This window comes from Amphiprion ocellaris, chromosome 7 (genome assembly GCF_022539595.1).
Source record: "Amphiprion ocellaris isolate individual 3 ecotype Okinawa chromosome 7, ASM2253959v1, whole genome shotgun sequence".
Classification (NCBI taxonomy): domain Eukaryota; kingdom Metazoa; phylum Chordata; class Actinopteri; family Pomacentridae; genus Amphiprion; species Amphiprion ocellaris.
The window spans coordinates 12,288,458-12,313,181 of record NC_072772.1 but is presented as its reverse complement, the minus strand read 5'-3'; the positions used below and the strand labels follow the sequence as shown (position 1 = coordinate 12,313,181).

Genomic DNA, 24,724 nt, shown 5'->3' with positions numbered 1-24,724 from the left:
AGATGAATGACCTATTCATGACACAAGGAGACAAACAAAAATTTTGTGTGTGTCTTACGTGGCATATATGGAGGATTCTCTAGAAGTGGATTACCAAGACATTTCCCTCCAACTGTTCCGTGGACAAAACTGGCAGGCTCATTCATGTCCTTCAGATCAAGAGAGTGAACGTGATGAAAGTGGAAAAAAAATCAGGCGGAATGAGAGGGGAATGCAAATTATGTCAGTTTATTAGAATTTTCTGCTTCAGAACACTCACAATCCAAATGCCATCAAACTTCATGGTTTTTTCATAGAATTCCTTGATTTCTTGATGCCACCATGCTGCTGTTTCATTGCGGAAGAAGTCTGGGAATGCAGCGTAAGACCTGTAGATCTAGAGATGGGACATTCAAACGATCAGGAAATGAAATACTAAAAACTTCAAGATTTTTATATATATGTTTTTGTAATGTTTAAACAAATGTTCCAATATGTTGAGCTGTATGATGGCGAGGTGAATATAGAAATTATTTCACCTCTACTTGGGTATCCCAGTCTAGTGACTCATCTACTGTGACATTTGGGTAATCGGGCCAGACCTGTAGAAAAAGGTTGCAAAACACATAGCACAAACCATGTAAAAGCCATGATTTTCTTTCTTGATTCAATTTTCTCCTCATCAATACATGCTTGGGTGTTGGTTGACTTTGTTTGGCCATCCATTCCGTCTTACCTTGCCCCACACAATTTCATCACTGAGTTCTTTGGGCCATTTGATAAAGACATCCGCTGCTTGTCCTCTCTCAAAGGCAGGGTAGTAACGTGTCTCATTGCCTGAGATTGCAGGATCCTGGAATTAAATGCACACACATCTTCTGTAAACCGTAGTGAAGACTGGCTAGTGATTTTCAGTAATTGGATTTTTTTTCTTTCTTACAGATATATGCTTTGTACATCTTCAAAATAATAATAATCATCATAATTACAGCAGTGTATATGCTCATATGACACTAATTAGTAATTTACAAAATAATGCCAGTACCAGAATGAAGATGAATCTCATGCCTTCTGCTCTCATTTTGTCAACCAGGGCAGGCAGTCCTTCAAAATCTGGGTCCAGAACAAAGTCCAGCTGACGCTCCATGTAGTCAATATCTGCATATTGCACATCCTGCAGCAGATGCCATTTAAAGCTCAGATTAACTGATGTTAAACATACTTTGAACAGTCTGCTTTATATTCACTTCCTGGAAGTTTGCAGAGCTAGAGTACATTATCAAAATTTATTAATAAATGGAGGACAACTGTTTCTAGGTCTTATTCATTCCAATGCGACCATCGCTTGTCTAGTATGTCGGTGTAAGTATAATGCAAAGCTACATGATGTATAGCCTTTTTAAGTAGCTGTATTTCCTGCTATCTTTCATTCCAGTTAATGGTGCAGGGTTCTTTTTTGGCTGGTGTCAGCTCCTTGCAGGTTTGGGATTTGTGAAAGCATATTCTGGGGATCACTTGATTATCGATGGAAATGCCTTTGCTCTGTTCTGCGTGATGAAAAGGATGGGATTCAGGTCATGTCCTCATGGGGCATCTTGCCGATGTTAGACATAAATGTTCCTATGTATCAGCAGTACTTTCTTTTTTGTTACAAACTAAGTCGTTTACACTCTTCACACAAAATGTTATCCAGGATTCCATTGTGAGAAAGAAAGTACCTGGTACAAACCAGAAAGACTGTACCTACAGTGGATTGGATTTCAAATGAGATTATAGGACACATCTGATTAGGTTAAACTAGATGTACTCCAACCTAATCCACAAAGGCAATGTCAACATTTTGCCTCATTGCAGTGGCAAATTTTATCTAGTTCAGTTACTGTGCACATACAAGAATTACATTATAAAATATGGATAGATAGTGTTTTGGATATAGCTTAGTCTATTTCACTGAGTGCACCTCTCTGTACTGCGCAACCTGTGGTGGACAAGGAGAAGCTTCAGATTGCATTTGTTCAGATCAGGACAATGAAATGATTCCTAGTGCCGAGACACTTATTGAATGAAATTGAAGTCTTAGGAAAGGCAGCCAAACATACTGGAATGTAATTGGACTGGATGTTTTTTGGCAGCGTTAGTATTGTGTCCTGTAATATTCTCTTACTGTAAAAATTCTGTTGGATACCTCCTTCTGTCTCTCCCTCTCTCTTATTTTTTCTATCCCACTATCTAGCTATATTTATATAATACACACAGATATATATAAGGTGTGGTACAAAAGTTTGACAACACATTGAAAATCCATCATATATTCATGTAAAACTGAAAATAAGAAATAACTTTTAAAAGTATGGTTTCTACAATTGAATGGCAAATGTTTGGCAATGGCATAACTCCTTCCCTCAAAAGGTCCGATTTCCATGAGTGTATCCCTTCTACTTAATATTCAGATGCCAATCAAATTAATGTGAACTGCTCACCAAAGGAAACAGTACATCAGATTGCAGCCATTGTTCACCTGTTCTAAATATTGCCATGCCTCATATTTACAAAATGTTTAAGTACAGTGTGAAACATAACATCAGAGTTAAGTGAGGTCAAACTGGAGATCAACACACCAAGCTTTTTTCACTGGGATATAGGAGAGCAAGTTTGTCACAGATACTGAATTTGCTAAATAAAGAATGCAAGACTCCTATCAGCAAAAGTCCTGTCAAAAGGAGTCTGTCAGCCAGTGATCTCAGAGGATGCCTAGTGGTCTCTATACTCTTTCTCAAGAGAAGAAGCAAGGCCAGATGGTTGGGATGGGCTAAGACATACCAGCAGTTCACAGTAGACTTGCTGGAAAAAATTTCCTTTTACCGATGAATCGTCATTTGAGAATATTGACACAAACTGAAGCGTGTATACCATTAGAAAAACAGGGGAGACAAAAATACTGTACTATATCAATCCTTTAGTGAAATGTGGTGGTGTCAGTATTTAAGTCTGGGGTGGTTTTACTACGCTTGAGTAGAACCCCTGTCCCAAATCAACTTCATATTACAGCCTCTTATTGAGCCCAAAAAACTACTCAAAACTTTGCAAGATTTATTTGAAGACCAAGGAATACTGATTATCACAGGCTTTCCTCCACATCAACTGACCTCAACCCCACTGGACATTTCTCCAACAAGATTATTTTCTGACACAGAACTGGAATCAGTACTGTTGCATGGTCCAGTTCTTATCTTAAATTCAGACATCTCAGAAAAGTATTTGTCCGCGAACTTACATAGGGTATTTCAGCTGCCCTCATGTCGTTGTATAGATTTTCAATTTCCGTGTCATTGGCATAACCATAGCGACAGAGCTGGAACCCGAGGGACCAATAGGCAGGTAGAACAGGTCGTCCAATCAGCTGTTAAGAAGAAAACAAACAAGGAAGTCAGACCAGTTCAGCACAGGAAAAAGTTGTTTTGCAGGAAAACGGGACAGCGTCCATAAAGTGTTTGTTTGATTGTTTCTGTGTGTGTTTGAGTGTTTAGATTGGCTAAATGAGAGAGCGCGGTGAAGCGAGGAACTCCCAGCTGCTGCAGTCCATCAACAGCGGCCCAGGGCCAGACACAAAACACACACGCACACACAGGCATGCATGCACATACACACACACACAGACAAGTCCAAGAAGACTTACTGCAGTGTACTCCTGCACCACCATCTCAGGCGTAGGTCCAAGGACCATGTAGAAATCCAGGATACCTCCCACAGTTCGGTAGGTTATAGATGGAGTGAGCTGGAAAGTCACATCTGGATACGAACAAATAAGGCATTTATGTTTCTTAAAGATTTATACGAAGTGGCATGTAAGGTCGTGTGTGTGGGCTCACTACATTTTAGCATCTAAAGCAAGTGGTGCAGGAAGGAAGAAAAATAACTACAAACAACTAAAACATTTTATTCTACAGAAGTACAGTGCTTAACTAGTGCAGTGTATGTAAGATACAGTACAGTCCTACTCATGAAATGGCACTTTCTGAAGATACTACATTTAAAACTGTCTGGAATCCATAAAAAGCTAGGTATTCTTTCAGTTTTCCAGACATACAGTTATATGCAATGTGACATTCAATATGCTAATATATAAAAGTGAGGATGAGTGAAGATGTTGGCTTTACATAAGACTCTCTGCCAAAGGTCATGTGCTCAAAACATGGAAAATCACTCATTAATTCATAAATGCCAACTGCATATACAATTGAGTGTGATTGTGTGTACATGTAAGGGTGCTTGACTGCACTTGCATTTGTTTCCTATGATATGTGTGTATGCGCAAGAATCCGTGCGACTTTGTGCATGTGTGCTTGTGTGTACATGTCTCTCACCCATGGCATTGCTGTTGAGCAGCAGCACACCATGAGCGTCAGCGGTGTTCTCAACGCCCATATAGAAGGGATGAACTCCATAGCAGTTCATCAGGTACTGTTGTAAAAAGACACACAGAGTGAGCATCAAATGGAAACTATAAAGTTGGTTAATTCTAAGGGTAGATTGCGTATCACTTTGTTTCATCATGCACCCTTCACACCTGACAGTACATTTGTCATTGTATTTATGAGTATGACTACAACACTACAATGATTTTGCTTCTAGCTCTGTTGGGATTCACAAACAGTTTTCCCCAAAGTAAGAAAAAAAAATATTCTTACAGCTATGTGCTATTCAACCAAGTGGGCAGACAGTGAACTAAGAGATTATTTGGACATTTGAGTTGCTGCGAGGGAATCTGTAAAAACCAAAAAAGTCTGAAATGCAACACAGACATCAAGTAATTTGAATGCTTACACATTCAACAAAACAGTTTGCCTTTGAGTTCATTGAGCCATGTACATACAGTAGTGTGCTTTAGCAATTATGCATATGGAACAATAAATTGGTCGTATGGGAATGAGTGCGGACTTTATGAGCTTTCCTCTCTTAACCACTGAGAAGGTCTCACTCGTCAGTGCTTAGATGAAGATGGAACTTGACAGAGGAACAGATAGGAAGGTGGCGGGGGACAGGAAACCCGCCACTTTCAGATGTCACCATCCTGCAATGAAAACTCATGAGCATGTCACACTCTATCAGGCTCCTGCACCTCTAGCACATAAGAAGTTGTTAAACACTAATATGATGGTTCTGAGGACTGGCATGTTCTCTGTCACATTTGTTTAGATGTGTGCTCTCCTTGCTAAATGGGTGTCCTTGTGGCCATGCTGCATGGTGTGATGGCCTCGACTCACCAAGGAGAAAGTTCATCTGTTTGCACACAGACAGTGAGTGGCAGCCAGTGTCGGTGTACTCTTGGTTTCGTGCACATAACAAACATGTATGGACACAGACTTTCATTCTGGAAAGAATTTGGATTCAGCAATTCAGCAAGTCAGGCTTTGGCATCCTATTTAAAGCAATAGTTGTCTAATTTAAAACTATATAACATGCCACATTATATTGATGAATGTGTAAATACAAAGTCCATATCATCATGTCTTGTCTGTTGTCTTTTTCTGTATTTTTTCTCACTTTTTCTTTTCCTTCTAGTTCCCGTCCCTGCCTTTGCTCTCTGAGGGAGCCTGTAACATTCGTCTGAACCCTGTGGAGCTGTCTTGACAGCTCAGCAATTATGCCTGATAATGCTGATACAGGTGGAAACCTCATCCTGTCTGGCCTTGACGGTGTTAGGGAAAACATGATGACACTCTATAACCGCCGCTCATATCAAAAGAGCCACATCAAAGTGACACGAACAAGAGAAAGGCAAGTTTACACACAGTGCAGGAAGGTTGTTTACAAGTCACCTCCAGTTTCTGGAGGGCGTGATGTTGAAGACATTCCATGCAGGGTGCTCTTTGACATGTCCCTTAACAGGCACAAAAATTGGTTTTGATGGAACAAGATGATTAAGAAAATGGCTGAAAATTGTGGACAATACTCTGACTCAGTGTCACACTGTCCAACTACATGGTACTGTGCACAAGTCAACTATGCAGCAGAAGTGAGAAATAAATAATCTAGTCAGCATGAGTGCTGTATTAATTTTGTGGCCATATACAGTTGCAGGAAAAAGTATGTGAACCCTTTGGGATTACTTGGATTTCTGCATAAATTGGTCATAAAATCTATTCTGATCTTCATCTCAAGTCACAACAATAAAACGACACAGTCCACTTAAACTAACACTGCACAAAAAATTATATATTTTTATTGAACACATCTTGTAAGCATTCACAGTGCAGGGTGGAAAAAGTATGTGAACCTTTGAATTTAATAACTGGTTGACCCTCCTTTGGCAGCAATAACCTCAGCCAAACATTTCCTGTAGTTGCACATCAGACCTGCACAACAGTCAGGAGGAATTGTAAACCATTCCTCTGTACAAAACTGTTTCAGTTCAGCAGTTTTCTTGGGATGTCTGGTGTGAATCGCTCTCTTGAGGTCATGCCACAGCATCTCAATCGGGTTGAGGTCAGGACTCTGACTGGGCCACTGCAGAAGGTGTATTTTCTTCTGTTGAAGCCATTCTGTTGTTGATTTACTTCTATGCTTTGGGTTGTTGTCCTGTTGCATCACCCACCCTTTGTTGAGTTTCAGTTGTAACCCTTTCTAGCTTAATGCAAGTCAACAATTCTTGATCGTAGGTCTTCTGAGACCTCTTTTTTGCGAGGCATGGTTCACATCAGGCAATGCTTCTTGACAACAGCAAGCTCAGAACTGATGTGTGTTTTATAGGGCAGGGTAGCTTTAACCAACACCTCCAATCTCATCACATTGATTGGACTCCAGGTAGGCTGACTCCTGGCTCCAATTAGCTCTTGAAGAAGTCATTAGCCTAGGGTTTCACATACTTTTTCCAGCCTGCACTGTGAATGTTTACATGTTGTGTTCAATAAAAACATGAAAACGTATAATTTTTTGGTGCAGTATTAGTTTAAGCTGACTGTGTTTGTCTATTGTTGTGACTTAGATGAAGATCAGAACACATTTTATGACCAATTTATGCAGAATATCCAAGTAATTCCAAAAGGTTTGCATACTTTTTCTTGCAACTGTGTGTGCAGATATATGATGTTGTGCTTTAGTGTGATACTTACACCAGGGGGTTGGTCCTTGGAAAACATGCCGTAAGTCACATAGTTGAGATCGTGTCTATAGGTTTTATGCTCTGTCTCCCCAAAGCCGTAGACATACTCAGATGGCAGTCGAGTCGACACTTGGATGAACATGTCTGAGAAGGTAAAACCTGGCAGACTGGAGTCCCAACTGAGATAAGTGACAGAGGATTAAATGGGCAAGAGAGAGAGAGAGAGAGAAAGAGGAGGAATTATTGTCAAACTGAGTTATTCACAATATTTTTGACACAAATAAGCATAATGACCCATAGGAACTGCAGGCATCTCTTCAACATACTTCATAAATTTTAATTAGTAAAATTTCAGCTGACACTTCTAAAACGCAGGGAAGGCTTAACTACAAAATAATGTCACCCTTGCTTTGAGATGTGCTTTGAATAGACTCCAGCACTCTCCTGCTTCATATGACATCATCATGACTGCTGAACAAGAGGAAACTACTTTAGGCACTCGTACGCAGGGCAGCTTTCCTGAGCATATCTGGTTGGATCAGAGGAGCTGACTCAGCATTGTTACTTTAATCTCACAGGGGGAAAAAAAAGAGTTTCTTGCCTTAAAAAAGACAAATAGAATTTTCTGCACCGTGTTGTACTTTATTGCTTGTTAATAGCAGCATCTATATTACCAAAATGGCCTGGTGAATTATCGCCCAGAAGGGGCCAGTTTAACATCACTTGTGAAAACAATGTATAGATTGGAATACATATTAATTTATGTTAATGATTGGGGGAGTATACACGGTTTATTTATTTATTAAAGCTGAAAAGATTAAAATCCTGTTTTTTCAATAGCTATATATATATATATATATATATATATATATATATATATATATATATATATATATATATATATATATATGGGTAATACAATGATGGAGCAGAGACTAAAGCTAGCAGGTGCTGCTGAATATTATTGACATAGAACAGAGCTGATGACATAAGCACCGGCACTGGTGAAATGATGAATTTTTGTAAAAGTTTTTGGTTTAATTCACATTCACAAAAGTTTCAGTTTCTAATACTAGGTACTGTAGTGGATGCTAGTTTGTCTTAGAAAGACATAAGCAATACCTTCCCCAAACAGTGTTTGATCGAAAACACATGAAGCTGATATCTTAAAAAAAAAAAAAAAAAAAATACTTCAACACACTCAAACAACTTGTACAACAGCAATACTCACATGATGGTGTTCGTGCTTTTCCTTATGACCTGGATGCCAAACGTGTTATTGGTAAATCTGACCTCGTAAAGCCTCTTGGTCGCATCAGTCTCAGGAGCAGCAGGAACTGAAAGTGGCACTGGTACTTCATAGCGATCTGTGGTTGGGTCCCAGATCTGGATTTGGAGGGATTGTTAGTGTCTTAATGCATGTGTGTGAAAAGCAGCACAGGGAGGATGATTGCACCACTACTGGCACAAAGTTTCAATAAACACGCACCTTGAACTGCAGCATGTCACTGCTGTGATAATAAACAGCGACACGGAGTTTGTCGATGTCTGGTGAGTCTGGACGACCACTGCTCCTGTACTTCATGTTCCGAGTGATATCAAGTGTCATGCCTGAATCTGTTTCTGTGACTGTTGAAACAGTGTATCCGTAGTCATCAGGATAGTAGCAAAATGGAACTTTGGGTTCATCACTTGGCTGAGTAGGGAAAGAGAGTGGGGAAGAGACATGTTTAAAATATAGAAATAATGTATGCACATGTGTATGTGAACAGTATCATAGTGAGCCTCTCTTCACCTTCCAGATGCAACCTCTGGCCGTGCACTTAGCCTCATTTGCATTTTCCTCTGGATGGCAGTCGATACGTTGGTATTCTAGTTTTGGCACTTGCCACTCTATCAGGTAGGTGTCTCCAAAGTTCAGGGAGAGGTTACGCAGGAACAGCACCTGTTTATGTGATGAAGTGCAAGGCAGGAAAACCATTGAAAGAGTGTTGTGAAGCCAGTCTGAGAACATTCCTCCAAAGCTGTCTCGAATAAACTATCTCCTTATGCAAGTACGCACAGATATGCTTCCTTAAGGCAGAATTTGGACTTGACATTGCACGTGCTATCATTTAAGAGGCAGCTGTTCATTTCCTTAATGCGCCATTCTCACAACACATCTTGGGGAGGCCCTTTCACTTTAGTCACTACAGTCACTATCTGATGTGTCCTTAACGAGTGAGTAGACTTCTGTGATCTTATTTTGTCTTTTCTCTGTGGATCCTTTTGTTCTTTTATTTCACTGGTTCGACTGTGTAAAATACAATCATGCAGGACACACACCCACACAGGAATTTATACTGAGAAAGAAGAAAAAAAGTAAAGAGACTGCAAAGGCAGGAATGGGCAGAAGAGTGAATGAGGAAAAGAGAGAGAGAGAGAGACAGAGAGAGAGAGAGACAGAGAGAGAGACAGAGAGAGAGAGAGAGAGAGAGAGAGAGAGACAGAGAGAGAGAGAGAGAGAGACAGAGAGAGAGAGAGAGACAGAGAGAGAGAGAGAGAAGATGAGGAAATGTGGGAAATAAGGAAGAAGAACAACCGAAAAAGAAAATCAAAAAGGGTGCATTGACTGCCAGAGAGGTCCTTTATGCATACAGTTTGAACAGTGTAGAAGGCAGTAAGGCTTTATAGTGAGCAAGAAATGGTTAAAATGCAATCAAGTCAAAAATGAAATAAAATACAGGCAGCCAGTGTGACTCATACATTGTAAAGTGCAGTTCTATTTGAGCATATATGGAACTAATGATGTTCAGCAGCTGTGAGCTATATTCAAGGCCCAGACTAGGCATACAAAGACTGATGGACATGACAAGCCAGAGTTTAGGTTTAACAGCACATTTACCCTTCACCCCCAGGATATGATTACCACTGAGAGTCATTTGATAAATGCACGTTCGTGTGTGTGTGACCAGGGAGACCTTGAGGAGCTGCACAAACGCAACTGCACTCAAATAAGCATGAACACTGGTGCACAAGCAAATGTACAGGAGCGCACAAAGCAAATCTCTATACTACTACTTAAATGAGCATCTTGACACTTTATAGACTGTTGCCTTTTGCTCATAGCCCTGGGCGCTTACGTAGTGTCATTGCTCTTAGTCATCCTTTCTCACTCCTTTTCTCTTTTCTCGCATGCGCAAACCCCCACACACACTCACAGAAAGCTTTTATGATCCTTACCTAATGTAAATTGTTATCATTTCTTACACTTAGAAGCTAACCTTGAAATGTACAGCAATGGTTTCACTCCTGGCCTTATTGAAACAAATGGTGCAAATGGAGCTGCTGGGGGAATCTTCTACCCTGTATCTGTCCCGCATTAGTGCAACAAGGTTTTCCTGACAAAATACTTGAAAATAACCCACAAAAAATTGACTGATTTTACTTTTACAAACTGACAATTCCAAATGCGATTATCTTAACACTAATACTTAATGCCATATTGCAAAATTGATACGACAAACTTGTTAGCAAACAGTTTCCTACTGCATCATTCAATATTTATTTTGAGTCATGTTCCTGGCTAACTGATGAATGTATGTCAGTCTCTATCAACCCCTGATAGAAATATTGGAGTCCCAAGCTATGTTTTGTTGTCTTCAATATAGTGACTAAGTTTGTTTCAGTGCGTTCTGGTGCTGCTAAGTGTACAGTGGATTTATCAGAACGTTTTCATTAAAGAACAACTGTAATGGAAGTCAGACAGAACCTTAATGAAATAGAATTAAAGGACAGAAAATCAAAACAGAAGGCTTAAAACTCACAAAATGCTTTGTACAGCCAAGGGAACCACAGAATCAAGTCATGTTTCTCTGTGATTCCATCACTACAAGCAAAAACCTTCACATTACACGTTATCATTTAATCCATTAAACAAACCTAAAAACCTAAAGACTGGCACGGCTTTAAAGAAAAAGGGCTACATGCATCCTTGAAAATGAAATTTTACATTGCTACAGTGTGTATTTTATGCAAAAACATTTAAATAACTTCTCTTTAATAGTTGTTTCACCTTTCATGAAAAAAGCTAATTCTTGCATTTGTGATTATGTGAATGACAATGTCTATGAATATGTGTGTGTGTGTCTGTGTGTGTGTGTGTTTACCTCTGTGTCGAAATCATGATCTATGTTGGCGGCCGGCAGTGTGGTGACAGTGTTTGCACCACCATCAGTAGGAACATGGGTCACATTGATGAACGATGGAGAGTAAGGAATCCCAAGGATAGTGATGTCCTCAAACTTAAGATTATTTGGGTCTTTGTATCCAGCATGGTTCACCTGTATTGTCAGCAAGCCCTGCAACGCAGTGGACACACAATCACATTCCTAATTTAACTGCATTAAAGGTATTGCAAGCTCTTAAGCTTTTAATAATAATGCTAAATTTACATTCTGCAAAATATATACAAATATATATATTTTTTTTCTTTTTCATCTTTGAACTAAATTGATTGAACATTTCTCTGTGCAACAATCACAGCTTACATCAAGCATACCGATGAGGCAACCAGCTTATAAACTCAGCAAACTCATTTCCATCAGTCAGACAACTGTTACGATAGATCTTGTGCTTGTAAACTTATCCCACCACCCCAGAGTAGTACAGGAAGACCATCACCCACATACATTAAACATGCGAGGCAACTCTCGATACAAGTAGGAACATGGGACACTTGATCCAACAAAGCTTTATTTGCCCAATATGGCTCAATCATGCTTGGTCATCTGGACTGGATAAGTCAAAAGTCTCAAGTGGTTTTGAACTTTGAACTTGAGCTCCGATCAAAGACAGTATGTGGGCTGGAATTGAAAACAATGTGATAGAGACTTGGAAGGGAAACTTACCTGGACAGCAGAGAAATAGTAGTGGATGTAGTTGCCGTTCTTAACTGTGTCTGTAAAAGAAAAAACGAAAATGCAGATGTTAATGTTTGTTGCAGCAGTTAAGCGTTGATACCCCTGACCTCCACTTGGTAATGAGTGCGAGCTAACGGAGAGTGTTTGAACACTTACAATGACTCTTGTGATTCTTTGTGCTCAAAAAGATAAATGCTTCCATTAGCTGATCATAAAAGCATGTCTGTAGTCAGTGGCAGTAACAAGATACTGTCTCGCACACACTGATGCATTTGCACACGCACAACAAGGCACAAAATGAGGAAAGCTACAATACCTCGGGAATCTCCATCATCCCAGAATAGCTCCCCAGCTGCCTCGTTGTTGTCATCAAGAGCAATGATCAAGCCCATGGGGTTACGCCGACTAGAGGAATATACATAAACACACACAAGTACAAACACCATATGCACATGTAATTGCAATTCAGTGAATCAATGGCTACTTAACATCTCCGTGTAAACAAATGCACGCAAATCAGAAGTTAGAGGAGTTACATGATGATTCATTTAGGATTGCGTGCACTTTTGTAAAAATATGCTTGTTCATGTGTGTGAGTATAGTACATCCCATGCAATGTAATGACTGTAATTACGTGTGTGTTTGTGTGTGTGTACCTGTACGTGAGGGTGACTTCAGGTCTCTGCGTTGGGAGGATAGCACCACCTCTGATGTGTAAACCAAGCTTCTCAGCTGGTACATGCATATTCACATGCTGTTTGCGTTCTGTTAGTGGCACCATCTGATTGGTAGGACACAGACTATTTTAGCTCACCTTGTGTGCGAGACAATCTCTTTAACGCACCTCAAGGTTGTGAGAGCATCCACGCTTTTGCACTAGCCTGGTCTGACTAGGTTTGCCTGAAACTGTAATCTGTACAAGGTAGTTTCAGTTTTTTTTCTAAAAGAAAACCTGGTGTTCGTACACAGACTTGGTTCTGTAAATGGGAAACAGAGTGGTTCTGACCAGTTCCACTACTGCAGCATCATGTGTATGTTTGTACTTATGCAGAAATGGGAATAAGCCTAACAGCAAATCTGACACGTTAGCAATTCAAATGTACTAACTAACTAAACTTTAAACCCTGCAGCTATGCGTGGTTTACCATTGGTGTAAATAACACAGTTATTTGTCTGTTGAGTGTTTATTGGATCTATACTATACCAACTCTAAAATGACAAAATACACCAATTATATCAAATTTTTAGTTACATTTTGAGTCATGTGCTCACTCTTGACTCTCCACACACCTCAGTGTAGACATTTTTAGTGTAGAAATAATTTTATTGAATAATGTAGAATATGAGAAAGTGCCGAAAAAAAACAAGCTAACTTTTAATCATAGGTTTTTTGGAACCATATTTGGCTCCAATATTCCCCTCAATTCTACATCCCTCTAGACTAAGTATCCAATTTTGTACAATGGGTTTTTATCACAGTTAAAATTATAATAATTTTTTTCTTTCTGAAAAAGGTTTGAAAAATAAAGTTGCTCACTCACTCAAGCAGGATGTTAAATGTGTTACCTTCCCCGTTACAATGATATAATTACCAGAGCTGTGCTTTTCTGGTAAGCATTTATTTTAAAAGAGCAGAGAAATTTTTCACAGTCTTTCTGTGTACCTCTTTGTCTTTCTTTCTCGGTGTCCCTACATTTAGTTCTCTGAGGGTCCAGACAGAACACAGTTAATTTGTGATCGTCTAAAGACTAAACCCCTTTGACCAGCCTAAAACTATTCAGATTCTCTCCTCTCCATCTCCTCTCATTCTCCTTCTACCATCTTCCTTCTCCACATCCTGCTATTCTCTCTTGTGGTGCTCTAATTCTTTTTTTATCCCATTTTCCTCCATTCCCACCGAGGGTGTGTGTATGTGTGTCTCTGTATCATTTTATGCAGTACAGTATGGGCGTGTGTGTGGGCTGGAGTTAGTGGAGCGTCTATAAGCAATTTCAGATCTTATCTCCCCCTCATTGTCTGCCTTAAGGAGGTCTTCTCTAGCCTTGTCTTCTCCTTCCCTCTTTAGTCTTGCTGCCCAATCCTTCCATCTACCTACCTTCCTACATACTGTAATTTCATTCCCGTTTTCTTTCTCCTCTCATCCTCTGTTTTGTCCCTGATTTATGCACTGTCCTTCCTTCCCCTACTTCCTTTTCATTCAACTCCCATCCCATCTGTTTTCTTTCCCTTATCTCTCTGTTTTTCCCGTATTTCTTCTCTCTGTAACTTGTGTTTTCATGGTCATTTTCACTACATCAGTACTCCCCCACCCTTCCATCCTCCTACCCAGATAATCACAGGGGACCAACCAGGACAAGGGGCCGGCGGCAAGACAGCCAATCTAATCGTTCATCTGATCAGTGGGCGCTTTACATCACCACTGTGATGCCCAAATAAGGTCCCAAAGGAACTTAACACCTCTTTTATCTCTCTGTCAGGGAGATAGTCTCTCTCCTCTCTTCCTTGTCCCCTCTTTCACTCTATCTTTGTCCTCACTCTCGCTCTGTCTTATCGCTCTCGTCTCAGTCGTAAACAAAGAACTTGAGGCAAAGACTTTCATGTGATACATGCTCTTTGTGTATGTGTTATTGTGACGACTGTAACGCGATACTGATAAGCCCCTTTGCAGCGATTTTATGTGAACAATTAATTAGGTACACCTGTATGATGTAGTGCACTCAAATATAACCATGAAATTAATCTTGTTTATCTTGATAGATCGCAGTAAAATATTTTTGACGTAAAACAATTTCCAGTGCACAAATGGCTCGTATTTTCTAAAAATCAAAATCTAAACTAACATATGCATATAAAAACATATGTATTAAAATAAACATAAATCATATATAATTTTTTAAAATACTGTCTCCCTAGACAGAATGTGGAATGCATAAGGAATACCTATAAAATATTAATAACTAAAGTGAAAATCTACTTTTCTTGCATTGCGTATTAGAAACAGTTTTATTACGACCATAAAATAGAAAATAATGCTGCCCATGAATGTGCACTTCCATCAAAAAACCTTCAGTTCATTTTCTTTTCACGCAAAGAAAATATCTCAGCAACACGTTTAACTTTAAGAGGTGAAGCTTTTGTAATAATTGTTGTAAGTGCATGAATTGATGTGTAACAATAGCAACTTTCTCCATATTGTGCTATAATAAATACATTAATCATTCATTTAGTGACACATGTCAATGGGAAGTGGTTATGTTTTGGCTGAAGAGAGAATATTCTTACCGTGTCATAGTCATACCACTTAGCATCTGGTATATATGCCCACACACTCTCCACACCCTGCAGAAAAAAAAGAGCAAAATGCTTTTGTCACATGAGCATATTTCAGAGATGAGCCATATGTTTGTTTTTACCACTGTGTGTAACATCATATGCATCTGATACGTGAAGCAGACATCAAAAAATATCCGCTTTTCGGTTTGTGTGAAAGCATGTCTGTGTTTGATTTGTGTTTGGAGTCAGTAATACTTCAGCTCACTGCACCAATCCTGACACTAATCTTACAAGGCTAAACACGAGGAGAGACGCTACAATACACCACAAAAGAAGTGGTGATAGTTCTTGCTACTATAAATCACTGCAACTTAGAGAAGAAGATAAAAATGTTCCCATCAAGGAAAGTTATTTTAAAACTGCCTATCATCTAATATAAAGTTTCCACAAAGCCCTTGTGACATTTTAGTCTGCAGCGCTATGATGCAACAGATGATGGGAGAGACAGCATCAAGCGACGACTGATAGATGACAGCCTTTGATGGCTTAAGGTGGTGGACAGACAGGGGCAATCAATAGATGAGCAGCAATCCTTTGATAGCGTTGTCACTTCCCTGCTCTTTCTGACAGTGCAGAACAGAGCCAATGAGAGAGATAAACACAGAGGGGACATGGAAAGAAAGAGCAAACTACAGGTCCTTCTCAAAAAATACCAAATTGTGAAATACACTATGTCAACTGCGTAGGCCACGGCCGTCGGTCAAAGGCACCGGCATCTACCGATTTTTCTTTCTCATCCAGCAGCATGTCCAATTTGTAGCCCCTTTAAGGCTTGTCATAGAGGAATAAAAAAAAAACAGCAGTGACAGGAAGACAGGAAAACAAATAAACCGGTGAGAGAACAAGGATGGAGGAATGATTAAACAGAAACAGAAGTTTGAGAAGTAAAACTCCATAAAAATAGGTGGTTAACGCTAAAATGAGTAAAATATGATAAAGATATATTGCCATAAAGGTCTGATAACCAAATTAAATGACTTAATGTCCCCTTTAGGGCCACATTCGCAGTTTGACGCAAATCACCTGTCACAACTGCTGCACAGCTTGCAGGATGACAGCCTGGGGAAATGGATGCTCCCCCTATACCTCGTTTTCTGGTGTCTGATTTGCTCGCGGCGCCTATCACTCACCCCGCTGACTAATGGGAAGGGACTGCAGGACTTAGCATGGCTGCTAACTGTGATTGAGAGGGACAAGGCATGAGGCCTGTATCCTCATTTGGAGTACTGAAGCTCAGTTAGCCATAAGGTAAGACTTGATCAGGTGGGCCAAAGATTCATACTGGCAGACTGATCAGATGGTAGCAGAGGTAGATGAGAGGGGCAGGAGTGAAGCCACAGACAGAGAGCAAGTGTGAGAGAGAGGGAAAGTGAAAGAGAGATGGGATGAAATGAAATGGGATCACAAGGGTGAGTTGACAGCAGCTGATTAAGAGAATGCAGATGAGATAAGGGAGCCAACATTTGATGAAAGGACGAGCTAAAAAGAGAAGGGAGTAATGGGCATGAGGAGGGAAAGTGGAAGTATGGATGAAGACCAGAGGGGATGAGAGAGAGAGAGAGAGAGAGAGAGAGAGAGAGAGAGAGAGAGAGAGCGAGAGAGAGAGAGAGAGAGAGAGCGAGAGAGAGAGAGAGAGAGAGAGAAGAAGATCTCCCTAGTTTATCACAGAGATCAAGGTTAAAGCATTCACTGATCTGAATGATAGAGCATCATTAGAGAAAGGAGAGGCAGGCGGACAGAGCGATAAATACAGAGACAGACAGAGATGAGAATTATGAAAAAGGAGAGTGAAGGTAGGATTTGAATGGTTGTTGACGATCGGCTTGTGACCGCACTCAAGTAGTTGACACTATCGCTTTATGTGGCCCTTCAGCAGCGAACACGACGCTGATCTCACCCTGCTTTAAACCACAACACCACCACTCAGCAGGTTCCTGCCCTCACAAAAGGTGAATTTTTGGCCCCATCATTTGGAAAGTAACCTTTTTCAAGGGGAACAGCACTGGGCAGAAATGCTCTTGTGTTACTCCTCTACAGCAGATTAATATAAGATAACGTAAGATAATCTTTTATTGCTCCCCATGCCAGGGGAAGTTCACATTGTTGCAGCAGCAAACATGAAAAATGACAGTTAATACATACAGTATTGACGCACTGTAGACAGCAGCTATATAAAGTGGCTTGTAAAATAATTGTGAAAGTGCAAAGATGCAGCAGTGCAAAAATTGCTGTGCAAATTTTATCATAGTTTGAGATGATGTTGATGATATGATATAGTCTGGTTTATGTTAACATCAGCCAGTGATGCTGATGTTGTACAGTCTTACAGCAGATAGTATGGATGACCTGCGATAGCGCTCCTTCTTGCAGGGTGGATCATATCATAATCATATCATAACACAACTGGCCATGCTGAATAATCTGCTGTTGCTGTTTGCATACATCCTGGAAATACAGATGTAACATATCACAAGAGAAGATATAGAAAAAAACATAAATTACAGTGTCATTTCCTTCAGATATGCTAACGTGCCCATTTGGAATTTTTCAGCCTGCTATAAACTTCAGTATGCACAAGCGAGATGGGGGAGGTTCAGTATGGACCCTTGCCAGTATTGATCAAGCAGCATGGTGCATGTTCAATGTTTTACTTGGATTTGGTCAAACCTTCAATCTGAAAACATGAAATTTGTAATTCAAAAGCTTACAACTCTGTGGATGTCGGCTGAATTGATTTTAAATTTGAACTCCTTCAAGCAACGACAACACACATGCAAAAAGTTAGAAATATTTTCATTCCAATGGTATATGTGATAGTGATGATTTGAATGACTAGTTTTGAGCTGTCACAATGTGCCATGGTGCAGGAAGTGAGAACTGCAGGGCTGAATTCATCCTCTGTGCATGTCAGGGGCTGGTGGATGCCCTGCTCTACCCAAACTGTTGCTCAGTTTTACACACAGACAAGGGCAACATGGCAAGCAAGTGTGGACTCCACTTCTGGAATACATTTATCTAATGTGCTGGAAATACATGCATTTTTTTCACCATCACAAGCAAGGTCATATTTTTTTTTTCTTTTTGGAAATGAACTTCCATTGCAGACTTTTCTCTCTATTCAATTATCAGGGCACTTTGATGGAAAGCACATTGCTTGTAAAGAGAAGGAAAATGAGTGGTTGGTCATAATTGATGCCAGTACCTAACACACCCTCTGATAATGGATTTCTTTTTATCCTATCCTGTTTCCAGCTACACCACGGCAGTAAAATTGTGTGTCTGGTGGCAAAACCATCCCAAGTAGGTGCATTTGTCTTGATTCACAAATATAACATTGTGCGCAGTCACCTTGTGGCTCTTCCCTTTTCAAATGCATTCAGTATTCCGTATGGCTCAAACTCTGCACTGCAAGCATAAACTCTCCATTTCTTGCATTAGAAACTTTTCCACAATTGCACTGATTGAAGTTACTTTATCCCCGGCCCCACAATGAATCCAATTCGCTTTCCACTATTCCGTAATTCACAAGAGGCCGTGCTAAATTGCTTATTATTCAGGCCACTTTGACATGACCGCAATCGCTGCCTATGCACACATACATATGCGCGCACAGGCACGCACATTTACATATGCACACAGCTACACACGCACACACACTGAAACAAACACGCACAAACACAAGCATACACACTTCTATCTACACTTCTAATCTGCTAGTAATGAGGTCAGTGCTCTCATTAGAGCTGAGAGAAAAGAGGGAGGATATGAAAGAGAGAAGAAAGGGGGATGAGAGGAGGGGAGGGGAACAAAGAAAATCCCATGTCATGTTTTCCCAGTGGAGGTCAGGGTGTGTGTGTGCGCTGCGTGGGCATATGAGGGAGTAGCTGATCAGTTCAGCCGCTCTGTGCAGTACATGCACATGTCTATATGTGCTACATACGGGATATCGTGTCTCTACATATGGTGCAGAACATGCAAGTGTGTTTTAGTGAGCATGTGTGTTTGAAGTTTGTTCGTGTGTATGTGTGTGTGTTTTGTTTTTGTGTTAGCTTACCGGGTCCAGGACAGGCGTGATGAGCAGGTATTTGCCCCAGAGGAACTGGCGATCCACTGTCCAAGTGTTTTCATCACCATAGAACCTTAGGAGTGACAAAGACGAGCATTAGAATCAATGATTTATAGTGATGTGGATGCAAACAGCATGTTTTAGGCAAAGTTTTGTGAAAGCACCATGTTCTGCTTTGCTCAGCCAGTTTGTAGAATGAATAAGCTAATATCATTATGCTCAACATGATGCTTTGCAGCTAATCATTTGTTATAAATTCAAGATTTTTCAACTTTAATAAAGTTTAAACACACGTGGCATCAACAGAAACAAAACACCACTATCAGACAATTTTCACTTCTTTTTTACCTCTTTCTTTTTTCTTTTTCAAATTACGCTCATGTCATACACTCTTTGGTGTCACAGCTGACCTGACACCGCCTGTGCCTCTTGTATTTGACAATTTAATTAAGAAGTAAATGATTGCAAGGTCAACAATCGAGGTCAGCTCATAGACAGTCTAAGGATCAGATGTACTGCCTGGACAGAGGGTAAACTTTCCCATGCCTGCCATCAGACTGAAACCACTCAGTCTGTAGTTTGTTCTCTAGATTTCAATGTTCCATTATTACAGAATCTAAGCAAATTATCTGCTGTCAGTTACATTGCTCCTAAACTCACTATAAGTTGGGTTTTAATGGCGATGCTGGTAAGTGAGGTGTAGCTACTTTTACCAGGTGTTTCTCTGTTCAGCTTTACTGCTCTGCTGTTGAAGATTCAAGCTTTGAGTTTGGGTTCATCGTGAATTATTAGCATGCTTTCAGGTGGCATTACTCTGTTCTCATTTCTTAGTTCATACATTGTTGATTCCTCTCCTTGTTAATCCCTCCCACCTGAAATGTGAGTAAATGAAGCACGGAGAAGGCACCCTTGGTTTAAAACAGTTTTTAAAACAATTAAATTTAACACAGCTGCATCATATATCAACTGTTTTGTTATAGCTTATTGCTGCATAGTATGATTTCTGTCAGGTGTATATCTGTCTATCTATGTATCTATCTACTATCTTTCAAGATGGTGTGCTAAGATCGATTTCAGGATCCCAGATGGGAGGATGGAGGACAGAGAGGACGAGGAGGCTCAAAATAGAAAAATGAGAGCCTATTGTGGGCCACCATTGGCTGTTTAGTTTGCTACTCTGCTGAATCTGTGTCTATTAACTGGAACATTATGTGCTTGTTTGAAAGAAATCAAACATTTGAATACTTGTATACTGTAAGTGTGTCATTTCATTGATCATCCAAGGATATTTAACTCAGACTTTCGTTCAATCTGCCCTGCCACTCAGTGCTAATTTGGTTTGCAAGGAGGAAGAGGCCTGACTTGAACAAGAGCAATGTGCATTGGTGTAAACAGTTAAGGTGCATTTTGCTAATAGGCCATTTTCCTTGTATCAAAGAGTCTTTTAGTCTCTGTAAATGTCCATGTGAGGTGTAAGATAAGATGGGTATTGGAAGCATCCCAGGTGGAATTTGTTTGCAATATTTGTCTTCAATTGGGATACAGTGTGTATTCTGCCACGTTTATCTGAGAACAACCAGCATGCTGTGTGAGTCCATTTCAGATGTTAAAGGCTTGGTAGCATTCAGTGCTTGTTGCTTGTGCTTATTCTGAATGGTGCATCACAGTGGCTCAGTTGGCTCAGTTATTTTAGGGGTTCTAATGCACTCCTTGCTAATACTTACTAAGCAGCCAGCAATCATTTAGATTTACGGGATTAGCTCTTTCAGGAGCTCTAGCCTTTCTGCAGAATCCTTGTTGCTGATTGGATTCTTTGACAGCTCCCTCAGAGCCAAATCTACCTGTAAAACCAGCTGCTGTAAATGGTCAGTTCTCTTGGTGCAAGCGTCAGTCCGAAATGAAACATTGCATCACTCCTGGAAGAGCACTGGATTGTTCTGGCATTCACTGACTGACATCCACTGTTTGCAATATCCTTTACAATTCACAGATGTGTAGCTGACAACATCCCATCATATTATGCCATTATGGTTGTACAGTATAGTCTTTATAGCAGGGATAGCCAACAGACCATGTGAGTTGCCAGCAACAGGTTCTAAAAATAACACTAGTCACCATGAAATTCCTTCTAAAAAAAATTTTAGTCGCTATTCTTTTTAAATCAAACATACTTACATTAATGCAGATTTTAAATGAAAAATATTAAATATAATTTTTAAAAACAAAAATGTCTTCGGTGTAAATGAACTTCGACCTTGTCCGAGTCAAAGTTCACTGCGCATGTCAAACCACCAGGTCACTCGCGCAGATACTTTGGGAAGCTAGATGTGGTTTTTACCCCAAAAACATGACAGAGAAGGGAAAGAGAAAACACTATTTTCACGATGACTGGGAGGAAGAGTTCTTTGTTACGGCAGTGAAAGATAAATGTGTGTCTCATTTGCTGGGCGACTATTGCAACGGCAAAGCGGCACAATGTGGAGAGACACTACTGGACCCGTCACTAAAGCTTCCATGCTAACTACCCACTTGGTAGCGCTCTACGGACAGAAAAAGCCCAGGACTAGGGTGACCAGATCTCAATAAACCAATTGTGGGACAAAGAACATATTTGTGTGGGACAATGTGGGACACCTTACCAAAGCTGAGAGGGGGGTCTCGCATGTACTGTGTCGCTTCACGTCGTATTCCCCACCGTGTGAAACGGAAAACGAACTCTGGCAAACTTCACAGAAAACTCTCTGAGAATCACCTTGCACCGGCTTCACCCAGTGATATGTAGTTTCTCAGTCTTTGTTGAAGCTGCATCTCCTCTTCTTTGCTGTACTTTCCATTATCTCCGCCAAAATCCACAGTTTAGTGTTTGTGTCTGCTTTGCGGTGTGTCGCGACCGGTCGCGACTGGCACAATTTACGGCAACTGACAACAAAGTGTGGCAGCAAGACACTGACAGGTTAATCTGGTCGTGATCGCACATCTGCGCTGTTTGACTAACATAGAAAAAAGCCAGATAAAGAACAAAACTCCTAGCATCTGTCCTTTAGAGTTTTAACTTTTGAAAATTATAGCTGCCACTCAAAATGCGGGACAGCGTCTCAATGGGTGGGACGTGGACAAAGGGATGAAAATGCTGTGCAGTTCCGCACAAAGCGGGACACTTGGTCACCCTACCCAGGGCTTAAATACAGCTTTGGGCAAGCAACAGTCTCTTTTCACGAGGCCAGCGGTAAAATAACACAAAGCAACTGAGGCTTCGTTTAGAGCTGCAGATTATTTGATAAAGAACAAGAAAGCCTTTTCGGACGGGGAGGTCTTGAAAGAAGCAATGATGATAGTTGCAAACAGTGTTCAAAGACGAGAAGAATGGTCCAGATGCCATCTCCACTCTCTCCGATGTCCAACTGGGGGCAAGTACGATGGTTAGACGAATGTCGGCTATATCCGAAAACTTGACAGAGCAGCTGGGCCGGGATCTGGCTAAGTGCAGGTGGGTTAGCATTCAGTGCAACGAGTCCGTGGACAGCAGCAGTACAGCTCAGCTGATGATGTTTATCCAAATGGTGTTTGATGATTTCTCCACAAAAGAAGAACTCCTGAGACTTTTGCCCCTGTAGACAACAACGAGGGGAATTGACATATGCACCGCGGTGAAAAGTTTCTTCGTGGAGAAAAATATACCGTTAGAAAAGCTTGTTTCAGTGACAACAGATGGGGCTCCTCCATGACGGGTCGGCATGCAGGTTTCATTGTACGATGCAGAGGTGATCCAGACTTTCCAACATTTCTACATTACCACTGCAGCATTCACCAGCAGGCCATATGTATGTACAAAAGTGGCCGGATCTGATCATGTGATGACTCCTGTCGTGAAGATCATAAATGGCTCCAAAACCAAACAACCAGGACATTGAAGGTGCTGCTGGAGGAGCTGTCAGCTGAACATGGTGATCTGTTACTACACACAGAAACCCCATGGATCAGCAGGGGACCAGTTTTGCAGCGTTTTTTGTCACTGTTGGCCGAAATCAAAGAGTTCATGCAATCCAAAGGGGAAGACACCTCGCTGCTTGAGGACACTGAGTGGATTCTTGACCTCGTATTTTTAACGGACATCACTGGGAAACTGAACCATCTGAACTGTGAGCTGCAAGGCCAAGGTAAGACATGATAAGCTCTGTAAACACATTTAAAGCTAAGATGAACATTTTCTCTGTGCATTTACAGAGGAAAGAAGTGCAGCACTTTCTCTCCATACAGTCATTGTTGAATGACAATGCTTGTGCATCTGGGGCTTTTGACAAAGCAGTGGAAAGGTACTCCTAAGTCATAAACATACTGGGAGAAGAGTTTGAGAACAGGTTTTATGACTTTGATCAGCTTGAGCCATGTGTGTCATTCATTTCAAATCATTTCATGCAAGTAGACATGACATGCATTGCTGAGCAACTAAGTGCTGTATTCAGCCTGGATGCTGAACAGGTGGAGATGGAAATCCCAACGTTGCAAAATGACCTTCACCTCAAAAGCCATCAGTCTGCACCAAACTTTTGGTGTGTTGTGGACACAGAAAGGTACAATGGTGTATGTACAGCAGCTATGAAAGTTGCCTGCCTTTTTGGTTGAACTTATCTCTGTGAATCAGCCTTTTCTCATATGAACTTCATCAAGAACAAACACACAACACGCCTTACTAATGCATTTCTAAGACTGTCTGAGAGTTGCAGTGTCAAATTATACACCAGATTACAATTCTTTGGTGAACACAATGCAATGCCAGGCTTTCCACTAACAGACATTTACAGACAAAGAAAGAGATGACATATGTTGTCATTCAAAACACTGAGCCATTATACAAAAATGTGAAAAATAATTTGTTGGAAACATTTAATGATTTGTTGTTATGATCTGTTAAAAATGCTACAGATTTGGTGATTAGTATGAATTTAATAGGATTCATTTCATTATGTGAAAGAGTTGGGTTTTTTTTCCTTCCATAACTGATAATTTGTACAAACAGGATAGAGTTCATGAATAGTTCAGAAATGCTACAAAGGTAGTGGTTTGCACAAATAAAGCATGATTTGAAGATATGACAGTTGATGATTTCCTAAAAATGTTTGAAGTGATAATTTGCACAAAAAATCTAACTGGTGTGATTTTGAACAAAATGCTGCAAATATGCTGATTCATTCAAAACTGCCAAGAAAAATATTTACAAAAATTTCAGAGATGGGATACCTCTGACTTTAAAATGTTGGAACAGATTAACAGTAATAAATAATGTTGTATGGTTATATATATCTGTTTCCTACCATCATTGTTAAGGAAATCATTGTCAATTGT

General features: G+C 40.3%; 1 protein-coding gene across 2 annotated transcripts in view; it reads right to left on the bottom strand.

Annotated features, from left to right (window-relative positions):
- Positions 1–24,724, bottom strand: part of si (sucrase-isomaltase (alpha-glucosidase)) — a 71,219-nt gene that overhangs the window by 21,403 nt on the left and 25,092 nt on the right. For both annotated transcript variants that reach the window (XM_023287206.3, XM_055012301.1), the window contains exons 19-36: positions 19,370–19,454; positions 15,265–15,321; positions 12,639–12,763; positions 12,299–12,387; positions 11,971–12,020; positions 11,230–11,421; positions 8,877–9,026; positions 8,571–8,777; positions 8,313–8,467; positions 7,092–7,260; positions 4,344–4,440; positions 3,656–3,768; positions 3,254–3,379; positions 1,025–1,153; positions 716–832; positions 519–581; positions 260–376; positions 59–149 (exon numbers count right to left, since the gene is read on the bottom strand). In XM_023287206.3, coding sequence (XP_023142974.2) covers positions 59–149; positions 260–376; positions 519–581; positions 716–832; positions 1,025–1,153; positions 3,254–3,379; positions 3,656–3,768; positions 4,344–4,440; positions 7,092–7,260; positions 8,313–8,467; positions 8,571–8,777; positions 8,877–9,026; positions 11,230–11,421; positions 11,971–12,020; positions 12,299–12,387; positions 12,639–12,763; positions 15,265–15,321; positions 19,370–19,454 — 2,132 coding nt within the window. The remainder of the gene's footprint in view (positions 1–58; positions 150–259; positions 377–518; positions 582–715; positions 833–1,024; positions 1,154–3,253; positions 3,380–3,655; positions 3,769–4,343; positions 4,441–7,091; positions 7,261–8,312; positions 8,468–8,570; positions 8,778–8,876; positions 9,027–11,229; positions 11,422–11,970; positions 12,021–12,298; positions 12,388–12,638; positions 12,764–15,264; positions 15,322–19,369; positions 19,455–24,724) is intronic.